This window comes from Syngnathus floridae, chromosome 11 (assembly GCF_059516105.1).
Source record: "Syngnathus floridae isolate MCC-2025c chromosome 11, RoL_Sflo_1.0, whole genome shotgun sequence".
In the NCBI taxonomy this organism is placed as follows: domain Eukaryota; kingdom Metazoa; phylum Chordata; class Actinopteri; order Syngnathiformes; family Syngnathidae; genus Syngnathus; species Syngnathus floridae.
In genome coordinates, this window is record NC_142423.1 from 3,352,617 (window position 1) to 3,368,582 (window position 15,966).

Below are 15,966 nucleotides of genomic sequence, written 5' to 3' on the forward strand. Positions count from 1 at the left end.
AAGCTGAAAGGGCCATGAAATGGAAGGCGGCTTTTGGGCTAAGCGCAAGGATGAAGTTGTGAAAGTGTTCTTGAGTGTTGTTTTTCTCAACTGTTGCGTAATATGTAAAGATAATGATGCTGGACAAAGTTAATCATCACTAGCGTGTTTTCAACAGCCCTCATCTTGGCTTTGCCACTTCAGGGAAAGACACAAAAACAAGTGGAACAAGGTCCACTTGTTACAAAAACTCACAGAAGCGTGTTGATTCGTGCATGCTCATTCTGATTAGTCTCCATCAAAGCATCACAGCACAGGATGCAGTTTGCGTTGACGTGCAAGAGCAGAAGCTATATTGAAATTATGTGTAATTAAGTGAACTGCTAGCATCCCCCTCACTTCAATTGCCCGGCTTTACTATATGCTAGATTTTCCTACGCGTGGGCCTCGCTGAGAAAACTTCTGGAAGCTCGGAATAAAAGTAGAAATAATAGAAGGCATTTGGGTCCACCTAAAATGTTTGACATTTGACACCATGCAGCATTTCCACGCAAGGCAGACGGTGCCTTTCAGAAAACTGGGAAAGCGGCAAATTGCAGGGAAAAGTGTCAGCCGGGCGTGTTCCACTGGAGGCTCCACTTTATATCATTGAGTATCAAATGTCTTCTTTTAAATCAAGGTATTATGTCCTTGCTATGTTTTTTTTTTTTCAAATGCAGCATTACGACTTGACCAACTCATGATTATTCCTTTCCTTGATTATTCCTTTATTTATTTTTTTAATGTTGGAGGCAATATGATGCAATAAAAGCATAAGGGATAAGATGAAAACGCAGAAGGCACACGCTTAGATGCCGCGATTAGCGCAAGACACACTCAGGGTTGATTGGGCACTAAAAAAACAGAACGATACAGACGTGTGCAGGGCAAAACATTAAAAACTACAACAATGCTAAGATAAACTAGCACAAAACAAGGCAAAGAGTGGATGTATTGCAACATACTCGCTACACAAAAAAAAAAAAAAGAAATCATCATTATGTGTCAACCATCATCATCCAAACATCTTTGAACCTGTGTCCCAGGATGATTAACAGTCATAACCGGCCGTTCTCCTCGCAATCAAAATGCATCACCAGGGAGATCACGGAAGGCGCTCTGTCATTGGACAGACAAAGTAGGAAGCAGACACTAAGAAAGGAAGCAGGGAAGGAAGTGAGTGGGAAGTGTGGGTGGGGGGGACACTTTACAGGCCGACTGTGTGTGTGCGTGTGTCAGTGTGTGCTGAGTCTGCTCACTGTGTTTGGTTTGCAGTCTGAACAGCAGCAGCACTTTCCAGGATGCGCACGCACACACACATATACATTCAGTCGAATGTAGTTAATAGATTTCTGCCTGTCCATAACTCACTGCTGTGAATGACATTTATGTACATATATGAGCCTACATACATACATGTACATATTTGACAACTCCGCCTCCTCCACCTCCTCAAGAAATCACTAGCCAGCGAAAAAACAAGACAACAAAATCGATGTCATCGGCTCTGAAAAAAAACAGATGCAATCGTCACCGCAGGATCCCTGATCAGAACCCGTCCGATCTTGTCTTACCCGTAGCGACCCTCCCAGGCGGGACAACCACACCACAACCAAGCTAACTTTAGCGACCATGCTAACGTTAGCGGCCATTTCCCTGTGAGGGGCACTGTTGCATAAAGACCGGGCGCTAGTGGGCGCTGGATTTGATAGGATCTGAAAACATGCCAGTACAGCTAGGCGTCGGCGCTGCCCGGGTTGTGGGAGACGAAGGCGAACTGGGAGTCGCTGGGCTGAGCGGTGGACAGTGTCACTCTATGAAGGGCGTGGGCCATCAGAAGGGGCTCCAGGACGGAAGACAGGTTGGAGCACATAACCATTGTTAAGTGCAGTTAGAAAAAAAAAATGAAATAAACATCCATACCATTTCATCCTTGTCGTACATTTTCACGCTGTGATGGAGAACTTGAGGGATACAGGCCTACTTTTCTTGCATGTCTGACAGCAGAAGTACAGTGGTACAGAAAATGGATGGGGGAAAAAAATGCTTTTGAACTTGTAACAATTTGAAAGTCAAGCAGCAGGACTTACATTCAGGGTCTTCAGGTTCCTGTGCAACTGCTCCATCTGATCATCTAGGCAGCTGTCGTGCATCAAAAACGACCCGACATACTTTGGAGCCAAAATGGGGCATTAGATGTAGAATAATGGCGGTAATATACTAATAGTGCTGACCTCAGCTGATCGGATCACTGCACCATCCTCTCTAACTGCTGTTTCTCCCATGCCGTCTGGAGATTTCTGCACATATGCATACAGTTTACATCAATGTAGAAAGAGGAAGAATTCTATTAACTGTTAAGTTGAACAGCAGTTTTTTGTCAACTTTATCTTGTCAAATCAAATCAAAAGAGGATCACCGACAGACTAAAGGCATATAGCCAATCTCTGCGTTTAGGATGCCCTCACACTGATATAGATACTCTATCTCAGGGGTCTCAAAGTCCAGTACTCGGGGGCCGCATTCCTACGTTTTCCAAGTTTCCCTTGTTAAACACACCTGATTCAAATGATCAGTTCATCCTCACATTCTGCAGCAGCCTGATAATTGAATCAGGTGTGTTTAACAAGGGAAACTTGGAAAACATGTAGGAATGCGGCCCCCGAGGACTGGACTTTGAGACTCCTGCTCGATAAGCATTGGATTTTCATCCACTTTGAAGGTCCACATTGTAATTATACATATCCCAAGCACCACTTGGACATGTGTTACTTGAACAGTGTTCAAATTTTATGCTATGTACTCAAAGTTGACACGGAAATTCCAATCTAGTTTGTCAATTATTCACACTATTTCATCTGGGGAAAACAGTTATAAAATTTTTAAAAAATCCCAAATTGGAAGTGGTATAGAAAGTGGATCATGGATGACATTTTTCTTGTGTTGCATCTCACCATATTCCACAATTACACACAAGCAAGTTGGCAGATGTAATGAAGACAGCTAATTAAAACATTCTAAGTCAGGTATTCTCTTTGAATTATCTCGACGAATTTCCTCCATAAAAAACAACAACAGTCAACAGTGTCTCAACAGTCGCGGAACGTCTCCCTTCTCAACCGAGATCGTCTTCGTCGACGCCCCCGCCACCTTTAAATTTAAAAAAGTTAAGTTAAAGTCCCAATGATCGTCACGCACACATCTGGGTGTGGTGAAATTTGTCCTCTGCATTTAACCCATCCCGGTGTGATTTTAATCCATCCCCTGGGGGAGAGGTGAGCAGTGAGCAGCAGGGGTGCCGCGCTCTGGAATCATTTGGTGATCTAACCCCCCTATTCCAACCCTTGATGCTAAGTGCCAAGCAGGGAGGAAATGGGTCCCATTTTTATAGTATGTATGACCCGGCCGGAGTTTGAACTCACAACCTTCCAGTCTCAGGGCGGAGACTCTACCGCTAGGCCCATTGGGCTTTAGTCACCTGAAGTCCGGCTGTCCGAGTTCGGCTGGTGCTTCGACCCAGGTATTCTGTTCAAGCCGAGATAACGGGTGGGTGTTGGGTTAGAGGAGAGGGCGAGCAACGGGAAGCGAAGTTACGTGCTTTTCGTCTTGGTGTTGCCTCTTGGTTCTCAAATTGCTACTTGTAACGGCTGCGACGTCACAAGTCAGAAGTAGCACACCTCCACGCGATGGAATTCCATATCGCCCTGCCCCCTAATTGTTATCACGCTCACGGCTAAAGGAATAAATGTGTTGTTTCTTTTAAACTTTTAAGGTCTAAAAAAGTTTGCTCACAATTAAATCAGTCTAGAAACTTGGAATTAAAGAAATAAATGTATATTATCATTTTAGTTGTGGAAATAATGTTTTATTCTATACCTTTGTTTTTTCCAAATTTGAACTATTTTAGTAATAAAAAGGTCAGTTTCATTCTACTGTAATTTAGTCATAAAAGAACTTCATCCAGCATTGTGTACTGTCTTTTTTCAGTGTGATAGTTACATTGCCTTGACACACATTTTCTGTTTCTTTCATTTTTGTTCAAACCAGCAACGAAGAGCGCTCCCCTCAACACATCAAAATGTAAGAAAATCTAAACTAACAATATTAGACTACTGTACATGTACAGCTAATGCACTGAAAAAAATAACACTTATTGTATATGTTCTGGTGTATGGGAGGCAAAGGGGGGAAGTCATGTACAAATAGCCATTTTATTACTTGGAAAAAAGGCTTAACAACACAAAAAATACACATGCAGGGGGTGGAGATGCTACCCTAAGCAGCTTTTTCCTTATTCACAACATGGCGCTGCGCACCGAATTACAGCTGTGAAGCATTAAAACCAGTTTTTTATCACACACATACATTCATATGTATATACATAAAAATAAAACATGGGACATTTGATGTTTGGACGTATAAGAAGAGCAACAACGCATAATATATTTTTTAACAGGCTGCTTCTTTGAACCACAGTGTTAGAACAGGCTGAAGGTCTGAACTAAAATGACCATTTCACTTCCTGGAATAAAACCAGCTGCCAACACGGAGCGGACCAGGTAAATTTAGAAATAAAAAAAAAAAAAAAATAAAAAAAAAAAAAAGAAAGCTACATGGCCCTCACTTATAGGCTGTCAGGCCTGAGCTGAAGTGCGCTTCTCTACAAACGTATTAAAAGCAAACTGATGGTACCACCTTCTTCTATGTTGGATATGAGAAAAATAAAGAAACTACTGCCCCATTAAGAAAGGGGAAGACAAATAAGGGAGCACTGATGAAAACGGAGGTGGTGAGACTCAGGGCTCAGTTCTTTCCTCTCTTGGACTTCCGGGTGGACCCCTTGCTAGGAGCTACTTTTTTGGCAGGGGGCTTACCGCTAGCATCAGCTCCAGAGCGCCTGGACTTTGCTCTCCCTGCTGGCTTCTTGGCCACTGGCTCTTCAGGCTCCGCTGGCTCTTCAGGCTCCGCTGGCTCTTCAGGCTCCGCTGGCTCTTCAGGCTCCGCTGGCTCTTCAAGCGTGGGGTCTTCCTGCTTTGAACGCTTGGCAGCGCCTCTTTTAGCAGGCTGCATGGCTGGTGATGCTGGCTTGGAGCTCTTTGCAGAGCCCCGCTTCTTTGGGGCCACGGGCTCCTTTTTCAATTCAGGCTTCTTCTCCTTGGGCTCCTCTTCCTCTGGCGATTCTTCTGGGGTGGCAGGTCGCTTGGATCCCCGTCTGTTCAAGCGTTTAACAGTGGGCGTCTTTGGCCTCTTGGCAGCTGCTCGCCTCTTAACAGGCGTGGTGGCTTTGGAAGTCGATGCCTTGGCTTTAGTCACCTTCTTGGCCGCCACTTTCTTGGCGGGAGAAGTTTTGGCCAGGGGGCGTCCTTTGTCTGTGCTGGCCTTCTTGGCAGCAGGAAGCTGGCGGACCCTGGGAGGGGGTCTCTTCGTGGACCTGCAGTCAAATCAAAACGAGTCACAGACTTGAACATCGAAATGACTAAAAGTCATTCTCTACTCATGTTTTATAAATAGGTAGTAATCGATATTAGGTTTGGGGGTGCACAATAACTATTGGATCGATAAGAGAACAGTTGGAGTATGCACTTCTTTTGCACGGGAGCTTCGTCCTCAGAGTCTTCCATCTCATCCTCTTCCGACTCCTCCTCTTCAGATGCAGCTCTCCGCCTGGACCTGGAGGAGGGCTTGGTGGACACCTTGTTGAACTTGTCCGGATACAGGGTAGTTGGGCTGAACACAGGCAAATGAATGAATTGTCTTTTTTTCTGAAGTAAAGCGGGGCAGTGGTAGTCTGCACTAATAGTTGAGAGGTCTAGATGTTTATTTTATTCATTTCCATGGAAAGTGTGGATTGGCCTTTTTGTGCATTTAGTCAATGTAGACAGAACACCAGTGATAAATTCATATTGAGATACTTTAATTTTGAAGAAAAAAAAAAGCTTTTTGAACAAGAAGTATTACCTTGGGTAGAACGGAAAGCAGAGCCTGTAAGTCCCTGTGAAACCATGCCCGGTGATCTGCTCCATCCAGCCGAGGACTTTACATTTTGTCAGGGTCCTCCTCAGATTGGCCACTTAACAGTATACACATTCAGTTTGTCTTTTGTCATACAAAAACATGGCTGGCGATGTAGCGGTTTTACAGGCATGTCCTCTAGAGGGGGCCAGACTCACCTAGCTGGTACTCCTTGGCATCCTTGTTGGCATCAACTAAATACTTGCGCAGTGTAGTGGTGCTGCATGTCTTGGGCTCGTTCATAGCCGTGATGGCCGCCAAGATGGCGTCCTCCAAGGTGCCGCCTTTCAGGAGCACTTGGTTGCCGGTACGTTTCAGCTGTGATAAAATGGTTTGAATTAAAAATGCTTGCATTACTTGCAGTTATATGAGGGTTTAAAATACTTAGATGTGTAGAAATGAAGGTGACTTTACCTGGAACGTTCCGGAGGCTCCCTTCCCTGTAATTTGCTCCAGTTGTCCTCGCTCCACCGCCTTCACCAGGGCCGACTTCAGGACTTCTGGTCTGGGGGGGAATCATTGACGGTACATCAAGCCAAAGTTCCACAAGAGAAGATTCAGCATGTTATACAGAACGCAGTAAGGCGGAATTTTACTTTCACAGAGCAATCTGCAATTTGACATTGTGACAGCAGCATATACATTAGAATGGAAACAACAAATGCCTACAATTGCTTTTGAGTACAGGGCAGGAGAAGAATGTATTCAATTTAAGACCCACATAGCAGAATGTCCTTCAACACACACACACACACACACCTGTTCTCGATGTTAAAACCAGGGAAGTGCTGCTCCAAGTACTTCTTAATCAGCAGGTACGAAGCCTCCTTGGGCTCACACAGACGTGTAATGATGAGCGGCAGAGCGTCTCCAAGCGCCTCCTGCTTAGAGCCAGCCTTCTGTGACACACACCGCTCGCCATCATCACCATCAGCATTTGTGACATCAATTCTTGCAGGACCAGGCACTTACTTTGGACGCAGAGGTCATCTTCCCGATGGCGAAAGTGCCCGAGAGGCCTTTGCCCTTCAGCTAAGAGCACAGCGGAAGAAAAACGTGTTGTGATGAGCAGCGAAGGAGGTTTTAAACGGGCGTCTTGATTTGGCTATTTCACCTGTTTGATGGTGCCCTTCTCCAGATGCCTCTTCATCGCCTTCTTGATGTGAAACTTCTTCTTGTCTAGCTCCATGTCGGGGCACTTTTTGGCAATGTACTTTATGACCGACTGGTAGGAAACTCCAGACCCTTGTGACTGTACAAAAAGAAGGTTTTGACATGTATGAACCTTCACTTGACTTGCATGAACGCACACGCACACACACACCGTGATGGCTTCGATGAGGAGATGGTCCAGTCTGTTCTGCGTGCCGGCGTAATTGGAAACAGGAAGCTTCTTTCTGGCAGTGACGCTGGCCCAGACTGGGATGGTCCTTTTCACCTTCTTGACTTTGGCTTTCTTGTACTTGTAGCCATCCTTTAGCCTGGAAGTAGAGAGACAGCGAGGAGAATTGAGTGTCGTAGCTCATCAAAGCCAAGGAGCGATATTTCACTGTGATGGTTCCCACCCTTATCTCTATCGCATCCTCACCTTAGTAGGAGAACATAGCAGTGTGTTGCGCACTGGCCAGCCACGCAGTCCTTGCATTTGTCACTCTGTCCGGATAAACTGAAAATTTGAGAACATCTGTCTTAATAAATAAGTCGTAGCTACTTTAGCGCACTCTCGTTTGCTCAGAAGAACAAGAAGAGATATTACCACAGTCATGAAAAGCTAAAATAATAGACCAGAAGATGTTTTCACAATAAACAGAAAAGTGAGATTAACTACGAGTTAACAATACAAAAAAATGCAATTAAATATTTTAATCGCTTGAAAGCCCTTTAGCCCCGAGTCAACCAAACCTTTTGTTTCTAATCATCTGATCTGCAATCTAAAATCACCTCACAGTGGGAATGTAACATCACACCAGGGTGGAGCGAGCAGCCTGCCATTACAGGGCGGAGCTATGGACCATGTGAGCAGATAAAAGAGCTATCAGAGTGAAATATCGCAGTAGGTCCCCCGTTGTGGTGACTGGGTGCACTCGTGGAGAACTCACTCTTTTTTCTCTGTTCCGTCATCCAACTTGTCACAGGCCCCATCATCCGCTTTCTCGCCGTTCTCAGCCGCGTCGCATGCCTTTGCCTCGCTCTTGGCAGTGGTCTCCGCGGAGGACACGGGCGGATCACCTTCAACGGATGGAGATTCCTTGGGGGTGTCTTCGTTCCCTGATCATCATGAAAAAAAAAAGGAAATTCACGGAAGGTTACTTTGGCTCTATGTTGCTTCATAAATAGCCATGTTTAAGCTCGGAGTTGATCCTCTTCGTGGTCCTCACCTATCTCTACTGCAGCCGAAGGGGGTTTCTCCTGCGTTGGAGTTGCTGCTGCTCGGCGAATCGGCATCACAGGAGGGTGATCTGCAAATGTTTTAGGAAAACAAAAGACAATGCCAATGCTGCTTCACATACATACAGGACGCTACATCGAGCTGGTTAGGCGATCCAACATCTTATGCATGACTACCAAACTTTTATTTTGACCAATCCTCGCTTCTAAAAAGATTAGTTTGTGACAGCCCTAGTGTGAACTCCTCAACAAATGTGAAAAAAGGTACAATACTCGACCCCTATTCTTTCAAAGTCGTCTGTTATGCAGGGCCTTCACTATCAGGTAATTTTATGATCAATAATTCTATTATTCCAATAGTGTATCAGACAATTTTATTTTGCATAGTGTATTAGTCACGTTTTCCCAATTGCTGTTTATTACCAACAAATGTGTGATTTAAAAGAAAAAAACTAAACTAGGCAATCACAAGTGTGGCGCGGTGCCTACTGGTGAACACGTCCGCCCCACAGTACAGTGGTCCAGGGTTCGATTCTGGATTCTTGCTTTTACTAGGTACATGGTTTTTTCAATATGCAATTTAGGGAAACTCGGTAACGTACTAATAAATATCTACCCTGATGTCCAGAACGATATGCATACGGTGGCAGGAAAGTTGAAATGGTTTCAATCAATCAAAAACCAACAAAACCGAAAACCAAAATAATAAAATAATGAAATGAATAACACCAAATTCACACTACTGGATGTGGAGAAAAAATGAATTGGGGGGCGGGGGGTGTAGTTCAGGGCCCATCACTGTGAAAGGATTCAAACAGGCAAATTTTACTCCAATTCGCAGAGGCCCCACGCCGTTTAAGAGAATAAAACTGTCAAATACACGAACTCCCCCGGGGGTCGACAAAGCATTTCGAATCGGTTGCTCTCTTAGAACTCCTGACCAATGTCGGCAGAAGAAAAGTCGCCAATTTCGCCATTTTGTCCTCTGGTTAATGTTACACGCACACACAGTATCGACACACATATAGAGCGGTGGTGGTGATGGCGTCGCGGGAGCATTGCAAGAACTCGCCCAGGCCTGCAACAATTCCCACGTACGGCATTCCGAGCTCCTCTGAAACTGCAACGTAAACTTACCTTTGACTTTATGGGGAAAAACTGGAGATATTCGCGAGTTAAAAATGAGTGTTCGAGCCTTTATTTCGATTCCTCTGTTTACGGGCCCCGCCCCACTAGAGTGCTGTGTGACGTCAAGGCGCCTCGACTGTCATGGCGGACCGCCGGGAAGTCGACTCTCCCACCATTTCCTTCACCTCGGTCTTTGTTTTATTAGAACTACCTAATCGAATTTATCCACAAATTTCAAGTTCACGTCATGGTCAATTGAAATTTATGGGAACAAAATAGGCTTTAGTTCGATATTATTGTTTAAATTGATCCCCGTGTGTATTAAAATAAGACTATTTTTAGGACACCCCGTAATTAAATGCAACTCTTATTTACCATGGCAAATCAATCATGAGGCTTGCCGGCTACAAACATGAACGTGTATCGAGAGGAACTGCGCCTATGGTTCATGGGAGTTGTGGTCCAAAAGCGTAAAGTTGTTTAGGGGTCCGCGAAAGTATACGATTATGTCGTTCATATTTGTAATTGTGGTACTTCGCAGTTGCACTTGTTTTATTCTGTATTTTGTATTGATTTTATACAGTTCTTTTAATCCTCCAAGTGACATGGAAAATAAAATGCACCATCATTTGCATCAGAGGTTGAATAATGTTTTGGGAATTCATTTGATTTAAAAAAAAAATGGACGGACTTGCCAGATCACTCATAGATAAAAAAATAAGCTAAAATGAACGTGTTGAATAATTTATTCTTATAATGTATTCATTTGGTCTAAAATTGAGTAAAATCTAATCAAATTAAGATTTTAAATTTAGTAAATTTTCTTTACAATAAAGCAATCGCCCTAATATCTAATTTACATTACATTATATTTTCTAAAAGAAAAAAACCCAAATATAAATATATGAACATTAAAATAAGGTTAAGGGGAAAACAATCGAAATTATCAAACAACTGTGATAATGTGACTTCTTGGCGGGCAAAAGAGAACTAGAGTTGAAGAAAAGGGACAGTCAAGATGTGACTTTAGAACACAATAAACAAACGGGTTAATCATCCCAGCAAATGAATTTAAGGTGCTTCTTCAAACCTGCATTGACACACTTTTGCGCAAGCACTTAAAAGAAAAAAATTAAGACAACTGAAAATACTGCAGAATAACACATTTCCATGCTCACAAAGCAGGTGAATGCATCAAGGCGACATTAAAAGTCAATTATCACATCATGATCAAATTTGTGATAACATTAACCCTCCTGGTGTTTGTTTCTTTCATACACCAAACTGCTGCAAGTATGCAGCACTACACTGAGGACACTCACAAAGCGGTATGTTTTAAGGGAACTCATAGGCGATTAAGTCGTCGGAAAAATATTCCTTAAGAGCATAATCATAGCAGTTCAATGGATGACATGGATATTTGAGTTTTGAGGGTGTCTCAGCATCAAATAGGAAAAGGAGGATGTTTGAGAAGACAGACACATACAGAATCATCTGCAAGTTTCAAAACACTTTTTTTCTCTCCATCTTTAATGTATTTACAAGCTTTCATTGAGCTGGGTGGGGCTGAAGTATTACAAGCATTTTTGTCATGAGCGCTTCGCTTCCCCTTAGTTCCTCCATCGTCCTTCCTGGCATTTTATGGTTCCGGGTCCACTTTGTTCATCTGCGATTGTCCGTTTTCCGTCGCGCCGACGTCAACTGTACAAGCAGAGGCCGAGGGAGGTTTTGGGGGGCATTATTTTAACCGCAAGCTTGGCTTCTTTTCAACCCCAAATCAATGATTTATTCCTTTGTCAAAATTAATATTTTGTTATCATTCTTATTTAATATTATTATTTCTGCTGCTTCGGGTTCTTGCTTCCATATTTGCAGTCCTTAAAAAAATAATAAATTAAAGAGTCCAGAATCTATGCTGCTGCTTCTTTTTTTAAGTCTCTTATTAAAAAGTAACAAAAAAAGTAAGTTAAAATTTAAAACAAAAATATTTTCTATATATAATACATGTATTTAGTGCTTCAGTCATTGGAATTCAAACTGAAAAAGGCGGCATGTTTCCAAACCGTACCGCAGAAAAAGGAATTCCAGCGAACATGAACGGGTCACGTTCAACATTTTGTCGAGCGGGGCCATGCACGTCTCCTCAATTGTCCTCTGACTCTTCCTCGGCCTCCTGCAGCCACGTGAAGAAGGCCGTCACCGACTTAAGGGCCACGCCTTTGCCCTCCTGCTCTGCGGGGTCTTTGCTGGTCTCCCACTTGTTGAACGCCTCCTCCGAGATGACGTCCTCATCATAGAGGCAATCGAAGAACATCCGCAGTAGGTCTGGCAGATTGGTCACAATGAGCTTGTGCTTCTTTAAACTGTGACATACTGCTAGAAAGCTTCAGTACTTGAATGGTGATTGGTTAATAAGGATCCAATCATTAACCGGCAGTGCTTACCGTAATTTCCGGACTATAAGTCGCGTTTTTTTTCATAGTTTGGGTGGGGGGGCGACTTATACTCAGGAGCGACTTATATATGTTTTTTTTCACAAATTTTTACTTGATCATTAAGACATCACTTACAAGTATAGTTGACCACTTCCCATGTTATTTTTAGTATAGTTGATCACTTCACATGCTTTTATATCTTTATCTTGAACATATTCAAAACATAAAAAATAGAGAAAACATCAAATAAAGCAATTAACACTTTAAAGCACCATATCCAAGTCCACTGTCTGCTGTATGTACACTTGCTCCATTTTTGCTCCTATTATATTTATTATTATTTGTTTATTTATCATTTATTCAACACTCTTATTTATTCATTGTTTGTGCCTTCTTGTTTTTTTTGTGTTGCTTGTATGCACATGTGTACTATCTCACCAAGGGATAGTGGAAACGTAATTTCAATCTCTTTGCGTGTCTTAGTATATAAAAAAAAAAAAAAAAAAAATCAACGATAAAGCAGACTTTGACTTTGATAAAACAACCAAAAAAAATTATATTTTCAGACGAAACTGGATGAGGGCGCTCTAAATTTCACCGTTGGCCGTGACTCATCAACTGGGTGGGCTTAAGAAAAATGGCACCAAAAAGAAACTCATATTTTGCACGTTCCAAACTTCAAGTTGTAAAATATGCAGCTGAAAACAGTAATCGAGCAGCAGAAAGAAAGTTTGGAGAACCGTGATGTACCAATGGATTACTATTTCAAGTGACGTCAGTAGCGCGGCGCGGCGGTTGTTTACATACAAACGTGCCCACACAAGGACATCATTAGCGGTGATCATTTCTAAGTGACACGGAGGACAAAGAGTTTGAAGGAATTAAGGATTTGGAGTGACATAGAAGGTTTGAAAAACTATTATGGCTTTTACGCACGCCCGGTCCGACTCTACTGAGTCGGGGGCCGGCGCTCGGCCGAGTGGTTGTCCGCGAACGGTGCGCGGGGCTCGGACATGGCCATTACGCACGCCCGGTCTGTCTGGAAGTCCACGCCGCCACACGCTTGGAAGTTTGTTTTGTTTAATAAAGAGCCGTTTACCAAACCCACGTGTATCCTTGTACTTTGTTAACGCTACAATATAGTTATATAGTAGATCTGTGGAATAAAGACGAGGCTGACGTCAGGGCGCACGCGCGGCGATGTTGACAAAGGACGAGGAATTTGATCGATGGATTTAATGGAATTAAAATGCACGGATGGTTTGATAATATTATTGGCTTGTATTATAGTTATTTGAAATATAGTTTATCTATCGTTATATGAGCCTGTGGAATATGTGGAATATTTTGAAATGCAAGCGTCCTCAGCCGTGCGCACCCATTGTTGACAAAGAACGATCGATGGATTTAATGAATTGAAGTGACACCGATGGTTTTATAAACATGTTATTCATGTAATAGTTGTCCTTAATCACTCTATATGTTACGTCAGGCCCGTTCTCAGCTCTTTGTTTGTGTTTGTCACGTTAGCACACCTATCGTTTAGCCTGTTGTTGCTATTTAATGAATTGGAGTGACATCGATGGTTTTATAAACATGTTATTCATGTAATAGTTGTCCTTAATCACTCTATATGTTACGTCAGGCCCGTTCTCAGCTCTTTGTTTGAGTTTGTCACGTTAGCATACCTATCGTTTAGCCTGTTGTTGCTATTTAATGAATTGGAGTGACACCGATGGTTTTATAAACATGTTATTCATGTAATAGTTGTCCTTAATCACTCTATATGTTACGTCAGGCCCGTTCTCAGCTCTTTGTTTGAATTTGTCACGTTAGCATACCTATCGTTTAGCCTGTTGTTGCTATTTAATGAATTGGACTGACACTGATGGTTTTATAAACATGTTATTTATGTAATAGTTGTCCTTAATCACTCTATATGTTACGTCAGGCCCGTTCTCAGCTCTTTGTTTGTGTTTGTCACGTTAGCATACCTATCGTTTAGCCTGTTGTTGCTATCGTTTAGCCTGTTGTTGCTCGTTCATGACTGTTTTTGGTGTGGGATTTTGTCGAATAAATTGCCCCCAAAATGCGACTTATACTCCGGATCGACTTATATATCTTTTTTTTCACTTTTTGGGGCATTTTATGGCTGGTGCGACTTATACTCCGGAGCGACTTATAGTCCGGAAAATACGGTACATCCTCCAAATGCAACATATTTACTGGTTTAGAGAACCTGCTCGGCGGACACTTGCAGCATCTCAAGTAATGAAGGAGTACTTACTGGGAGGCTGATCGAGAGAGACTATCAGCGTCTGAAGTGCATAAAGTGCTTGCAGCTGTCGCTCAGTGTCTGAGTTAAAGTACTTGAGTAATACGGGCAACCTCCTCTGGATGATGGCTTTGTCTACTTGACAGTTGGTGCCAATGTCTGCCGACGAAGCAAGGAGGAAGGAAGAAAGGAAGCAGTTGAGTGAGTGAGTGAGTCCCCCCCTCCTCATCTATGACTGGCAAAGACAAAACGGACGTGGCTTACCTTTCACCGCTGCCTTGCACACGGCCGTCATCAGTGCCCTCAGGAAGGGTGACGAGCTCATCTGCGTTTCGTCCAGGTTTGCCTAAGTGGCAGATACGTAAAGCAAGAATACTTAAAACACAAAAGAACTACTTCATTAATGTAAATAAGACATTCACAAACATTGTGCCACAGCGCATTAGTGTGCTGTGAGAGATGAATAGGTGTGTTGTGGGAAATGACCGAAATAGTACATATATTGTTTTATTGACTACAAATAATCTATCTGTTGAAGTGGCGAGGGATCACTGTACATAAAATCAACAGTAACAAATTTCAAGTATTTGCGAGTTGCTTCCTTTGAGAACGCAGTGAGCGCCCCTCAGTACCTCCACCCAGTCAAAGATCTGCTCGTCGCTGGCCTTGTCCTCCAGCAGGAGCCTATCCAGCTGCTGGCTCAGCTCCTCAGGAGACAAGGTCTGTTTGAAGAGAGCAGCTTCGGGTTGCGCAGCATCCAACTGGGTGAACTCCAGCCTCTGCGTGCGAGAGGTAAAAGATAAATCAAAGATAATTCTGTGGACCGCAGCTTGTTGGTGGACGTAGAAGCGGCTCGGGGTACCTGTTGTGAGATAAAGGCCTGGACATCCTCTCCCTCTGGCAGGAAATCAGGCCATCTGAGGTCAGATTCCCTCCACAGAGAACCCACAGCTGTATGGCTCTGAGGAGATAACCGGTGTGCATAAATCCATCAATTAATTAACAAAAAGGAAAAATGGAAATACAGGTGAACAATAGTACAAGGTGATTAATTTTCATTGTAACAGACACCACTGACATCTGCGGCGTCTGTCTTCGTCCACATGCGCAATCAAGCATGTTTAGACAGCAGATCAACGTGTCGCTTACCATATGTTTGCATAATATGTGCAGTACTTCAGATATGAGGATTCCTGCTCTTCCCACAGCTAACAAGGGTTTGCTCAATTCACTGTGAACACAAACGGCATTATCAAACTAATGAGTCTACACATCCAAGCCGCAAGGGAGGCAGCGGGCACACTGGCTACCTGAAGTGCTCTCTCATAGAGAAGTCTCCGTCCTTCAGCACGGGGCTTAGCAGCTGGGCCAGGTACAGCCAGATATGAGGAATGTCGATAACCATATCGTCCGCCTGCTCCAGTATTTCCGCGAACCTGTGTAGGCATGTGTGTTTATTCACGCTGGCTGGTCGGTACCGAATTTGATTCAAAGGCTGTGCCTGCTCAGTGTGCATGGGATACCCTTTGTAGAACTGGTCTTTTGGCAGAACTCCCTGCTGAACCAGCCGCAAGAAGAGCAGGCCCATGTGGTCCCGTGTGATTTGACTGCGCTCCAGCGTCGACTCCACTCCGACACGCACGAAGATGTGCAGCTGGGGGGCCGAAACCAGCTCGTCCACACACTGAACGGCCTCCTGCAGATACCGCA

General features: G+C 43.5%; 2 protein-coding genes and 1 long non-coding RNA gene across 17 annotated transcripts in view; all 3 read right to left on the reverse strand.

Moving 5' to 3' along the window:
* Positions 1-706: 706 nt before the first annotated feature.
* Positions 707-3,738, reverse strand: LOC148390339 (uncharacterized). 3 transcript variants are annotated; one of them, XR_015861168.1, is made up of 6 exons: positions 3,497-3,738; positions 2,253-2,318; positions 2,109-2,189; positions 1,942-2,015; positions 1,593-1,832; positions 707-1,525 (listed from the first exon to the last, which is right to left on the reverse strand). It is a non-coding gene; the product is annotated as an uncharacterized LOC148390339 (long non-coding RNA). The 3 variants fall into 3 exon arrangements; XR_015861169.1 differs by having other exon boundaries at positions 708-1,861; XR_015861167.1 differs by having other exon boundaries at positions 709-1,832.
* A 472-nt stretch (positions 3,739-4,210) lies between these two features.
* On the reverse strand, positions 4,211-9,711 carry hp1bp3 (heterochromatin protein 1, binding protein 3). Of its 4 annotated transcripts, none has more exons than XM_088388729.1 (13): positions 9,556-9,711; positions 8,409-8,489; positions 8,130-8,298; positions 7,619-7,696; positions 7,355-7,511; positions 7,145-7,282; positions 7,003-7,062; positions 6,790-6,929; positions 6,445-6,535; positions 6,189-6,348; positions 5,977-6,088; positions 5,602-5,745; positions 4,211-5,449 (listed from the first exon to the last, which is right to left on the reverse strand). In XM_088388729.1, the coding sequence occupies exons 2-13, from the start codon at positions 8,473-8,475 to the stop codon at positions 4,822-4,824; spliced, it is 1,944 nt and encodes a 647-aa protein (XP_088244855.1). In that variant the 5' UTR covers positions 8,476-8,489; positions 9,556-9,711; the 3' UTR covers positions 4,211-4,821. The 4 variants fall into 4 exon arrangements, with proteins under 4 accessions (XP_088244855.1, XP_088244853.1, XP_088244852.1 ...); XM_088388727.1 differs by lacking the exon at positions 9,556-9,711 and having other exon boundaries at positions 4,211-4,961; positions 4,998-5,449; XM_088388726.1 differs by lacking the exon at positions 9,556-9,711 and having other exon boundaries at positions 6,790-6,926.
* Positions 9,712-10,274: 563 nt separating this feature from the next.
* The window catches only part of eif4g3a (eukaryotic translation initiation factor 4 gamma, 3a), a 34,009-nt gene continuing 28,317 nt past the window's right edge, over positions 10,275-15,966 (reverse strand). For all 10 annotated transcript variants that reach the window (XM_088388708.1, XM_088388716.1, XM_088388707.1 and 7 more), the window contains 8 exons: positions 15,780-15,952; positions 15,567-15,692; positions 15,406-15,487; positions 15,119-15,217; positions 14,889-15,035; positions 14,521-14,602; positions 14,269-14,415; positions 10,275-11,871 (listed from right to left, as the gene is read on the reverse strand). In XM_088388708.1, coding sequence (XP_088244834.1) covers positions 11,690-11,871; positions 14,269-14,415; positions 14,521-14,602; positions 14,889-15,035; positions 15,119-15,217; positions 15,406-15,487; positions 15,567-15,692; positions 15,780-15,952 — 1,038 coding nt within the window. In that variant the 3' untranslated portion in view covers positions 10,275-11,689. The remainder of the gene's footprint in view (positions 11,872-14,268; positions 14,416-14,520; positions 14,603-14,888; positions 15,036-15,118; positions 15,218-15,405; positions 15,488-15,566; positions 15,693-15,779; positions 15,953-15,966) is intronic.